The sequence below is a fragment of the Onychomys torridus genome, chromosome 4 (genome assembly GCF_903995425.1).
Source record: "Onychomys torridus chromosome 4, mOncTor1.1, whole genome shotgun sequence".
NCBI classification, from domain to species: Eukaryota; Metazoa; Chordata; class Mammalia; order Rodentia; family Cricetidae; genus Onychomys; species Onychomys torridus.
In genome coordinates this window covers 125,683,404-125,695,903 of record NC_050446.1, presented here as the reverse complement: position 1 = coordinate 125,695,903, position 12,500 = coordinate 125,683,404, and the positions used below count along the sequence as shown (strand labels likewise).

Here is a 12,500-nt window from a genome sequence, read left to right as displayed (position 1 = left end):
GCGGTCCCCCGCCCGCCCCGCCCCCACACTCAGGCCCCGCCTCCATCCCCGCCCACGCAGGCGGCCCCGCCCCTTGCGCCAGGCCACGCCCTTTTCTCCTCCCCCGTCAGGCCTCAGGCCCAGTCTCCGCCGAAATGCTTCTTAGGCTCGCGGCTACGTCCTTATTCCTCAGACCCCGCCCTTATCCCCCTCCCCATCAGACCTCAGGCCGGGTCTCCGCCGGTGTGCTCCTCAGGCTCGCGGCGGCGCCCTTAGCATCAGGCCCCGCCCTCGTCCCGCCCCCACCTTAGGCCACGCCCTACTCCGGGCCCCGTCAGGCCTGCCTCAGGCCTGGTTCCCCCGTCGGCTCCTCAGGCTGCGGGCCTTGCCCCCCCCCCCCCCCCCCCCGGCATCGGACCCCGCCCCTCCCTCCAGGCCCCGCCCCTCCTGCCCCGCCCCCGCCGCTGCGCTCCTCTGGCCGCCAGCCCCCTCCCGCCTCATGTGGCCCGGCCCGCGGCGGCCGGCGGCTGAAAGCGGCGAGGCGGCGGCGCGCGAAGCCCGGAAGGCGGCGGCCGAGGCCCAGGCGGCGGACCGGAGCGGCGGGAGCGGGGCCCGGGCCGGCCCTCGAGCGGCCGCCGGCTCAGCATGCGCGCCCGCCGGGGGCTGCTGCGGCTGCCGCGCCGCTCGCTGCTCGCCGCGCTCTTCTTCTTCTCGCTGTCGTCTTCGCTGCTCTACTTCGTCTATGTGGCGCCCGGCATAGGTAGGAAGGCGACCCCGCGGCCACCCCACGCCCCTTCCCGCCGCGGCCCGCGCCGCCGCCCCGGCCGGCCCCGCGCTCCGTGACTCGCCGTTTCCTGCCGCGCCGCCCCGCAGCTTGCCCGCACGCGCGGCCTCCTCCCTGACGCAGCCGCCCGCGCCCCCCCGCGGCCGCGCGTTGCCGCTGCCCAGACCCGGCGGGGCTGCGGGCTGCGCGCCCCTCTCCCCTCCCCCGCCCTCCCCGAGCCCGCTGCCCGCCCGCGGCTCCTCGTAGCGGACCGGACCTGCTCTGGGGACCGATGGGAAGTTTGAATTGGCCCTGGAGGAGGTGCTGTGACAGGGCCCCTGGGGAAACGGTGCCAGGTGGAAGGGAGGGGGCGCGCAGAGAAGAAACGGAATGGGTAGCGATTCTCCTCCAGGGCCCGCCCTGTAGACGGGGAGATGGCCGGGGGAGGAAAACGAGCCCTTCCCGGAACAGAAGGGAAGCCGATGAGAAGGCAGAGGCAGCGTGAGGGTTAAGTGCAGAGGACACTGAGGTCGGATGTCCTGTGTGACCTTGGGCCCTCAGCTTCTCTCCTCTGTAAAATGGGGGCACGAATCCCGGCCTCATCGGGTTTTAAAGAGTGGAGGTCCATAAATGCCCTTTGAAGCTTTTATCTCCATAGCGGACGCCCAGAGGCTTCGAAATAAATAAATAAAACCTGCTGTTACAGGTAGTTTGGGGGACAAGGAAAAAGGTTTAAGGAATGCGACTTGTCTGCCTGAGTGTGGTCTTGGAGTTCTGGAGAAAACTTCAGCCCATGGTGAAAAATGGCAAGATGCTGTTGGGGGTGGGGCCGACTGCGAGATTTCTGGATGGTTGAGATGGGTGCCCCTGTGGGGAAGTGCCTTTGAGATCGGAGTAGTAAATGCCCCCTGTTGACCTGGCAACTCTGAACTGGCAGAGAAATTTCCAGAGAGAGTGGGAGGTTCTCCTCTGACTATTCTTTTAAAGCTTGTTCCACTTGATGGTTAAATGTTGGTGTTTCATACTGTCGCCTCATCTGGGAAGCTGGAAGAGCCAACATGAGATTGTCCTGACTGAGTTGGTGAGCAGCCACCCCACTGGGGATGTATAATTATTGTGGCTTGTTAAGCTTGTTAAGTAAAAGGACAGGAATTCTGGCTGCACAAGAATAGATAACTAATTAGTGGAATTAATTGAGAAGAGAGCTCATTAGCGAATAGGACATTAGATTCTCATAAAATGGGTGTAAATTGATGGGTTTAAACCTAGAGGCATCTCCCAGCCAGATCTTCGTTTTTTTACCTTTTGTGAAAGTGACAGGTGTTTCTGGTCGGTGTCTGTATATCCCCTGTATCTCCATGGTGATCACCTTTTGATAAGGGTAGAAGCCAGACTCTCCAACAGAAATTAAACTTACAGACTTCATATTCCTCAATAGTGGATTTTAGGTCAGTGAATCCCCTGTATTACCACCGTGCTTAGGATCCCAAATCCTGTGTCACTGCAAGACTGAAACACTTGGGATTTCTTAGTAGCTTCTTAGAAGTATGAGAGCAGATCTAGTGTGGATTCAAAGTGTGTTGGTAGAGAATAGGAACAGCTGGGCTGGGATGTGGCTGGGTGGTAGAGTGCCACTTTCCATGTAAACCACCTAGCATTGTGCACGGTCCTGGGTTTGATACCTACCTAGCACTGCAGACAAGAAGACAGATGGGGAGAATGACTAATAAGGAGGAATCTTAGGAGTCACATAACCACAGTTACAGTTAGCTATTTGGCTGTTTTATGTATCTTGCCTTTTAGAAAAATATTTATGTTTTATGTGTACAGATGTCTTGCATGTATGGCTGTGTACCACATGCATGCAATGCTTATGAAGACCAGAAGAGGGCATGGGATCCCCGGAACTGAAGTTAACAGATACAGTTACAACCACCATGTTGATGCTAGGAACCAAACCTGGTTCCTCCCCAAGAGCAGCAAGTGCTGTTCGTGGCTGAGTCATCTCACAGCGCCTTCCATGCTCTCCTTGTTAATGAACTTCATTTTTCAAATGTCTAGCTTTCAGCTGTGCTGTGGTGACTCTTTCCCAAAGGGTGAGGCAGTCTAGAGAACCCAAGGGTTTATGTGCCTTTGGATATAAAAACCTTATTTGAGATGGTTATAAAAATGATTTTAAGTTCTGTATTGTGGTACATGCCTTTAATTCCGGCACTTAGGAGGCTGAAGCAAGAGGATCTCAGTGAGTTTGAGGTCAGCCTTGTCTGCATAGTGAGTTCCAGGACAGCCGGGACTACATAGACCCTGTCTCAAAAACTTAAAAAAAAAAAAAAAAAAAGAAAGAAAGAAAGAAAGAAAAAAAAAGAGCTTAGAGGGTTGGAGAGAGAGCTTAGTGATTACAAGCACTGGTTGTTTCAGAGGACCTGAGTTCAATTCCCAGTAGATACATGGAAGCTCACAACTATTATAACTCTAATTCTAGGAGATCTATCACCCTCTTCTGGCCTCTGAAGGCACCAGGTATTCACATGCGTAGTGCACAGACATTTGTGTAGGCAAAACACCCATACACATACAAAAGATTATTTTTATTTTTTATTTTGAGACAGGGTCTCTGTATAGGCCAGACTGTCCCCAGAACCCAACAGACATCTGCCTGTCTCTACCTCCTGAGTGCTATGATTAAAAGTGTGTGCCACTATATCAAGCCACCTAAAGAACATAAAGTTGAACCATATGAAATTTTATCTTGTAGGCAGGGTATCAACCATAGTTCAATATAGTACATTTCCAAACAGTGACAGGTCTGTTTTTCTGGTACATGGAAAGTGGCAGACCTGAACTTCCTCCCAGATATCCCTCTCACCCTGCACCCTCCCAGTCATTGCTTTTGACTCACTTTGTAGTCCTTATGACCGTGTGCTCCAGGGTTAAGAGACATCACTACTCCCAGAGTATATCACAACTTGGTGAGACTCTATATCCCCAAACAAACTAGAAACTGGAGAAATGGCTCAGCAGTAAGAGCATTTGCTGCCCTTCCAGAGGACCTGATTTTGACTCCCAGCACCCACATAGGGAGGCTCACAACTGCTTATAACATTCTTTAGGGGATCTCAAGTCCTCTTCTGGCCTAAGGTTCCTTCACATGTATAGCACATGCATTCATGAACACATACACATCTGCACATAAATAAAAAGGCTAAATAAATTTTTAAAAAGCCTGGGGCTATAATTCAGCATTAGAGTTCTCACTTAGCATGTGAGGCCTTGGCTTCAATCCCCACTTGGGCGCTGAGAGTTGAACAGGAAGAGTAAAGGGAGAGGAGTTCAGGATGTGAGCTCTCCTTCCTTGAAGTCCTTCTCCACAGCGTGAGGAATGCTTCGTTCTTATCCCTTTTACCTGCAGTGTTGACATACCCTCTTTTCTGGAGAAAACTTTGATCTTATTTATGACCCTCAGACTAGAGGAATTTCAGAGCTCAGAGTACTTCCAGCCTGACAGGTCCTTGAAAGGTGAATGGACTTGAGCTGCCAGTAGAAGCAGGTATAAAGTGCGAGTCTGAAAACATCCTCATAACGTTGTGGTCCCTTCGTTTGACAGGATGGTAGAGCCACTGACCTCTGCCAATCATTACACCAGGGACCCTCGAGAGAGATGCTGCATGCAGTTAAGGCTAACTCGGCACTCTGCTGAAATTTTACTATTTGAAGTTCTGTTTTGCCATTCAACCAGTTTTTCTCTGCTTTGACAGTTGAAGAAAGGAAGTGGGGAAATGGTTTTCCGTTTTGGTCTGTTCATTCCCGAGGATAGTTTGATTGTGGCTAGTGTTTGAAAGACAAGAAAGAACCAATTGTTCAAATCCCTCCTGATTTGACCAAATAACTTTAAGGAAGTCATTTGGTTTTGGATTCTCTCATTTGATGTGTGTGTGTGTGTGTGTGTGTGTGTGTGTGAGAGAGAGAGAGAGAGAGAGAGAGAGAGAGGAGAATTGAAGGTTCAGTGAAGTAAATCATGACCTGAGTTTGATCCCATGTTGTAGAAGGAGCTCTGACTTTTATAATCTCCTCATGGCATATAATAAATAAATAAATAAGTAAACAAATGTAATAAAAATTAGGGGGATCAAGACAGGACAGGGTTTTACTTGGGTGAAGAGGAAAGACAGAAGCAGCAGCAGTGAAGGGTAAGGTTTTCAGCTCTCAGCTATTGCTCTGACCTCTTGGCTTTTAACTCTGCAATTGGCTCTGTGTTTCTTATTTAACAAGCTGGTTACATCTACACTCTAGCTTAGGCAAGCCTTGAACTTTGAATTCTTCTGCCTATGCCCCTTGTAATCTGGGATTACAGGCCTTTGTGTTAAAAAAAAAAAATTATACTTTGCTGGGTGGTGGTGGCACACACCAGCACTCGGGAGGCAGAGACAGGTGGATCTCTGTGAGTTTGAGTCCAGCCTGGTCTACAAAGCGAGTTCCAGAATAGACAGAAATACACAGAATACACAGAAAAACCCTGTCTTCAAAACCAAAACAAACAAAAATTATATCTCAATCAAACTAATGAATGATTTAGTATATGGAATGCTGGTAGTTTGTTGACATTCTAAAAAAAATACTGGATTCCAAAAAAATAAGGATTATGGAAAAAGTACATGTTTTACATAATAGAGTTTTTTCTAATAAACATTGGAAATGTTCAGATGTCCTTCACTCTGTTATGGCAGGGAAGCCTTTTGTTGTTACTGTCTTCAAAATGCCTTTTGAATGTCTCCACGTCACACATGGGTTTTTGGAGGAGATAGAGTGGGATATATGGATTACTTTGCTTTAGAAAATTAAGCACCTTCTCCTATTGAGACACTTCTTTCCCCTTCAGTGTTCCTTTTCCAACTCGGGCTCACAAGACTGTGATTTTGGGGACATGGACTCATGTAGCCCAGGCTGCCCTCAGACTTGCCATGTGGCCAAGGATGAACTGAACTTCTGAGCCTTCTTCCTCCACCTCCCAAGTTCTGGACAGATGTCTTTGAATACAGTGCTCTGCATCCCTTCTTAGGAGGAGTCTGTGTGTGGAGGGCTAGATTACAGAAGGGACAGTTCCCCTGCTGCCAGGGCGTGCAGTAGCCATGTTTTCAGTCCTTTCTGCAGAGTTCTTGCCAGAAAGGTGGGTCTGCTTCTCATACCTGCCTGATCAGGATCGTGTCAGGCAGGAGGGAGGGGCTCTCTTGCCATGTCTTTGTAGAGTTTTTTGGGAGAGTGACAATGCAAAGCCACAGTTGACAAGATGCTACTGACTCACCTGTCCCCTTGATTGGGCATTTGTGACTGTTAAAGTGGAGGGACAGACAACCATTCAAAGGAAACGAGAGAGGAATGGAGAGCTGCTGAGATCTGTCAGGAGTAGCCAAGGAGAGGTGAAGCTAAGTAGATAAGGGCTAATCAGAAGCCAGCAGGGTGGGTGTGGGCAGAGAGGTGGCCTCCAGTCATCCCCCAAGAGCTATCAGGGAAGTCAGCAGTCATTCTTCAGGTCCCAAGACCTGCCTCTGGCCTTTTTTTTTTTTTTTTTTGTAGATCACTGAGACAAAAGGAGTTAGGAAAGTGGCTCAATAAGTTGGCATTTGCATGTCTTTCTTGTTCCCAGATGTGGTCAGTTCTGACTACAGCTTTCATTTCAGCCAGACTGAGCTACACTTGCCCAGACTTAAGAACTGTGATGTCCCAGGGGCACACGTGCCATTCAAATGATGACAAGATTGGTTGCAAGAAACACAGAAATGGAAGACAGCATGTCCTGAAGGGCAAGTCAGTCAGTCACCAGCAGACCTAGAAAGGCCTAGGTAGGTAGAGAGGTGTCATTCATCTCGTCACCAGGTTGTTTTGTGACATCTCTCTTGTGCACTTTCAGATGTGGGATAGTTTGGAAGTGGGGAGGGCAAAGTATTTCTACCCCGTGGTCTCTTTATGGGGAAGGTTTTGTGTTTCTATTCTGATGGGGATGGATACGTGGAAGAGAATTTTAAGGTCTTGGGGTCAACCAGATCTGGTTGAAAGCTGAATAATACTGTCACTCGTCAGTCTGTGGATGGGGGCTGTGGTGCTGGAGGACCAGGACATGGAGGGGCCTGGGGCTGGAAAAGGTAAGGGACTAGTAGGAGATGAGTGGGACCTGCAGGCCCAGCTGTGGAGGACTGAGCCTTGGTTGAGCTGGCAGCTATACCTCTGTTCCAAGCAGCCCTGATTTCAAGGGCACTTCATTCTCTCTATGTGCTTGTCAGAAGTAAATTGGAATGTGGGTGAAAAGGGGCTTGATGTAGAGCTGGGCCCAAAGCCCCTTACGTTTGTTACTGCCCTACTGACACAGATGGTCACTACTCTCAACTTCACTGGGATTGACCACCATTCACACTTAGATGCAAACTTGTTGGGTCTTCTCCTCTGTGGACTGAAAAAACTGGACTATAGAATAGAGTCACTTTCTGACCCAAGGTTGCATGAGCCCCTTGCCCTTTTCTGTGGGTGCTGGGGAGAGAGCCGGGGGTCTCACATATCCTAGGCAAGCTCACTACCAGAGAGCTCCACCCTAGGCCCAAGAACTCATCCCCCTGGGAAAACTGCTGCTACAAGTTTGGGCAAGGGTTTATGTGTGGTTCCCATGCTTTTCGAGGTGCTGTTGCTTGAGGACATTGGCCTGGCATGTAAGACTTGGAATCTACACCGAAGTCTGTCTTGGAAATCACTGTGTCAGTCTGTCCTTTGTCAGATAGAAAAGAACTACGAAGGATGGTTTGGGTATCCCTGGGATGTAATCTGTCTTGTTCTCATCTTTTTCCCTCGGGTCATCTTTGAATTTTAATGTGCAGAGAGGAGCCTTGCTTTCTCCCAGCCCCTCATTCAACTTCTCAGCAGCAAACAGGGCCCTTTGCACTTTTCCTCCAGCATAGTGGGTATGAACTGAAGAGTATTGCCTTTGGACCCACGGCTTTGCCCTTGGTACCTTTGTGTGAAGAGCATTCAGATGGGATCCTCCCATGAATTCAGTTTCCCCAAGCATGGGCGGCACATTAAATAATTCAGAGAGTTGGCTCGAATTCCCCTCTCCCCCCCCTTCCCTTTGTTAGCTTGGGTAAGCAGTTGGTTGCCCTGGGGTATTGTTCCTCTTCTGGTGACTCTGACACAGCCTGTGGAAGGAACCTGAGCGTTGTCCCAGGTGCCTTAGTTACCTGCAGCAGTGAGGAAAACTCTGAGGTAGGGAGCGGCCTGATTATGAGATGAACTGTAGGTGTGGAGTGGTCGAAAAAGCAAGCACAGAATTGGGCTGTAAATCTGTGTTAGCGAGCACAATTCTTTGTTATTTTTAATAAAAAGTCGAAGACATTGTAATAAATACCAGTAAGAAGAACTATTTTCATCCTCCAGGTGTTCTGAACTCTATATATAATTTATAGGCATTTAAACCTATTGTTTAATTCTGTGTCTAGTAAAGTAGGAACTTGAAAAGATGAGAAAAGAAACAATGTATTTTCCTCTCATAGGAGTGCTGGTTGTGAAGGTTCTGCTTTTATTTTTTATTTTTTTGAGAAAGCATTATGTAGACCAGGCTGGCCTTGAACTCAGAGATCCACTTGGTGTCTGCTTCCTGAATACTGGGATTAAAGGTGTTACCATGACGAGCCTAGAAGTTATGTTTAAAAAACTTTTTTTTTTTTTTTTTTTTTTTTTTTTGACAGTTTGATGTAGCTCAAGTTGGCTCAAGTTTGTTGTATTGAGAGTATGACCTTGGCCTCCCGTCCTCTTGCCTCTTCCTCTCTGGCAGGTATGTGCCACCATGTCTGGCCCAGAGCTGTGTGTGCTACACAAGCACTGTACGTATAAGTTCCCTTTTGTTTGGTTTTTGGATGGAGTCTCCCTGTATTGATCAGGCTGGCCTTGACCTCAAGGTCCTCTTGTCTTGCAGGGATCATGCAGGAGCTGACTTCTCTTAGGCAGTAAGGACAGAGCCTGTGTAGACTGTCAACTAGTCCTGGAGCTCTGGTCACCCTCCCTTGAATGGACATTACTCAAGACCTGTGGTCTCTTTCCTGTTTCGGCACCTGATATGCTGCTCAAAAATGACCAGTCTTAGTAACGATGATCTTAGTCTCCATCTGATTACCACCATAAAAGCTATAAAAGCCCACTGGGCAGGGCAGCTGGACAGCACTCCTCCCTTGGAACCCTTCCCACACTTGGGAATTCTTTCTCACGTTTCCTTAATAAAACTGCCATTTCTTCTGCTTATTCCATATTCCAGTTTCCTCATTCTTGGACCTGAGACAACAAACTTGGATGCTGCATCCTAGCTTCCCAAGTTCAGCCCACCAAGAGAAAGACTCCATCATCTTTTCTCACAAAAACAGCCACATCAAGCTCAGGAATTCTACTTTTATGCCTTTATACACAAATCCTGAAGTGTTGATGCTCAGTTTATGTTTTGAATGAGTGAGTCATTTGTGATGGTCAGAAAATAGTATTTTCCTACATAACACCGCTGCCATATTTGTGTTAACTAAACCTTTATTATCATTCAGAAGAATGACAAAATTGTCGATTTTAGGAAGACTGACTTGTTTTGCAATTCTGGGGCGTCTCTGATTTCGCACATAGGTAGGGTTTCACTATTCTGTTATGCCCATAGCCCTTGGAAAATTCTGAAATAAAGTATTTGGAGGGAAAAATTTTTAAAGATTTATTTATATGTATGTATGTTGTGTGTGAGAGAGTGCCCAGGGAGGTCAGGTCAGGAGGCATTCGTAAGTCACCTGGTGTGGGTGCTGGGATCCCACCTCCAGTCTTCTGATAGAGCAGTGAGTGCTCTTAACCACTGAGTCATCTCTTAGTTCCTGGACCAGGATTTGGGTTTTCTGTTTTATCTTAGAGGACTTCTACACCTTTTTTTACTTGATTTATAAAACTTCTATCTGAGGAAGTCAAACGAGATAGACCAGAAATGACAGGCTAACTCCCTCCTCCATCAAATCCAGGACCTCAGTGGGTAGACCAGTAGTGAGCCACGCGGCATGACAGAATAATTCACAGTGTACTGCTTATGTTTGTCTCTTTTTGGTTCAAGACTGGCCTCCAAGTTTGCGTAGTGGAGGCTGTATTTGAACTCCTTATCCTCTTGTCTCTACCTCCTTAATGCTGGGAGGAGCCACCATATCTCTGCCCTCTATGAATTGTATTTAAAAGCATTTGGTCTTTAAAATAAACACTCATTTTTCTCTGTATTCTCACAGTAATGATAGGGCATTTTCTGGGTTGTAATTTCCCTGCATCTTGGTAGCAAACACTCCCCTGGTTGATGAGGGAAGAAACACATTAAGTCCCTGTGTGGTGGTGTATGCCTATAATTCAAGCACTCCCTACACAAGAGGCAGGCGAATCTCTGTGAGTTTGAGGTCAGCTTGGTCTACATAGTGAGTTCTAGGTCAGCCAGGGCTGTCAGGCTGAGGTAGCTAATGGTGATCCTTTTTTCTCTTGCCCTTTCCTCCAAAGTGCCGTATGGCTTGGGCTACCATTTCTGGTTTCATGCAGTGCTGGGCATTGAACCCAGGACTCCGTGCTCAGTGGACAAGTACTTACCTGCTGGCTACATACCCAGCCCAAGTTTTGTTTTATTTTCTTTTTTTAAAGGCAGGGTCCCTCTATGTATCCCTGGCTGGCCTGGAACTATGTAGCCAATGTGACCTGAAACTCATAGAGATCCGCCTGCTTCTGCCTCCTGTGTGCTGGAATTAAAACTGTTTGCTGCCAGGCAGTGGTAGCACACACCTTTAATCTCAGCACTCGGGAGGCAGAGGCAGGCGGATCTCTGTGAGTTCAAGCCCAGCCTGGTCTATGAGTGAAGTCAGGGCAGTCAGGGCTGTTAGACAGAGAAACCCTGTCTCGAAAAACCAAAAAAAAAAAAAAAAAAGAAAGAAAGAAAAGAAAGAAAAGAAAGAAACCTGTCTTCAAAAGAAAAGGCAAGTGGTAGGAGTAAAATGTATCTCATTCTGCTTTCAGTTCTCATTTCCCAATTGACAGTCAGCATCTTCTGTGCTGGCTGGCCCCTTGTGTAATACTTGGAATGATATGAAACCCTTATCAGATGTAAGATTTTTATATATTTACTTTCACTCTGTGGCATGTCATTGTCATTTTCCTAATAGTGTGTTTTGAGGCACAAAAGGTAAAATAATTTCGTTTATTTTCAGTGCTAGGCCTTAAGTCTAGAGCCTGCCTGTGAATGGTGGCTTACATTGGTTAAACTGAGGCAGAATTGCTTCAGTTCAAGACCAGAGTCAAAAACATTACAGAGTAAGACCCTGTTTCAAAACACAGCGAAGAGAGCGGAAACCACCCATCTGCTGTTACTGCCTCTGTTGACACTTTTGCCTCTTGCCTAAGGTCTGAGATTGCTACTAATGAGTGTTTGAAAGGGCTGGAGTGAAGCTTTCTTTCTCATGATCTACATGTGCTTTTTTTTTTTTTTTTTTGCTACATGATTTCTCTGTGTGGCCCTGGCTGTCCTGAAACTCGCTCTGTAGCCCAGGCTGGCCTCGAACTCACAGAGATCCACCTGGCTCTGCCTCCCGAGTGCTGGGATTACAGGCGTGCGCCACCATTTCACTGCAGCAGTTCTGTGCTACTGGCCCAGGCCTCTCATTCGGCATGAAGGTCATGGGCCTGGGTGCTCTTGGTCACTGCTGTCGCCCTGCGCTCCGTACCATTAGATGCTGAGGAAGTACTTGCTGGTAAGTATTGAGCAGTGAAGGTGAACAGATTTGAGCTTCTGAGTGTCCCTTGTTGCTGGAGTACATTGACGCTCACGCTACTAGTAGACTTTCAAGGCAAGGAACTCAGTTAAGAACATTATGGGTTTGCGAAAATGCTGATTGTGATCAAAAGTATGAGTCATACATAGTACACTTTCAGATTTATCATGCCCACTGAAGTCAGATGCTTGCTGGCTAGATGAAGGACAGGTCGTGGGCTGTTGGCAAGTGGGAGGTTCTCCCTGAACCCCCAGTTTAGGACTCAAGATGGGTTTAACCATGCTTTCAAATCACAATAAAGCACAGAATATATGCAGTGTGTGAAGGCTGTGGTGCTGTCCCCCACAATTGAATGCAGTGTTGTTTTGTTTTAACCTTAACCTGGAGTCTTTAAGGTCAAATGATCAATAAACATAAGGACACAATCCACCCTGACTTAGAGTACAAGCTGCTGTGGCGTCGTTTCTAGTTTTAATTAGAGGAGTACTTAGGTCAATGGTTCCCATGTTTCCAGCTTTGTCTATGGGACTTACTGCCTGTCATCCCTCTGAGTTTGTTTTTAGTCAAGGTCCACTGTGGTTCAGGCTGGCCTGGAACTCGTGACAGTCCTCCTGCCTCAGATTCTAGAGTGCTGTAATTACACATGTACCTTACCATGCCCAGCCCAAAGTGTGCTTCAAGAGGCAGTTTTTGTGTAGGCTCTGGAGTTGTTAGTTCTCTGAGGGAGAGTGAAGAACCAAGCCCTTTATGAAACTCCAAGTCCATGTGAGAAGCCTGTCCTCATGGGAGCTACTCTCCTGTGCTCTGTATGAATGAGTGCAAGGTAGGAAGAGCTCCCTTCCATTGCAGCAAGGCCAGGGCCCTTCCCTGGGGTTATCTGCAGGGCAGCTGGTCCCCACTGTGAGGTTCTGGCCTGCACTAACAGTCTGAGTAAGTGGGAATCAGGAAAGGGGAGGAAGTCAAAA

General features: G+C 47.8%; 1 protein-coding gene across 2 annotated transcripts in view; it reads left to right on the top strand.

Annotated features, from left to right (window-relative positions):
• Positions 1 to 567: 567 nt before the first annotated feature.
• B4galt5 (beta-1,4-galactosyltransferase 5) overlaps positions 568 to 12,500 on the top strand; it is a 60,864-nt gene continuing 48,931 nt past the window's right edge. Inside the window, exon 1 of one of the 2 annotated variants that reach the window (XM_036185243.1) lies at positions 568 to 739. In XM_036185243.1, coding sequence (XP_036041136.1) covers positions 625 to 739 — 115 coding nt within the window. In that variant the 5' untranslated portion in view covers positions 568 to 624. Of the gene's footprint in view, positions 740 to 880; positions 1,064 to 12,500 lie in introns of those variants that run through there. The other variant, XM_036185244.1, reaches the window with a different exon arrangement.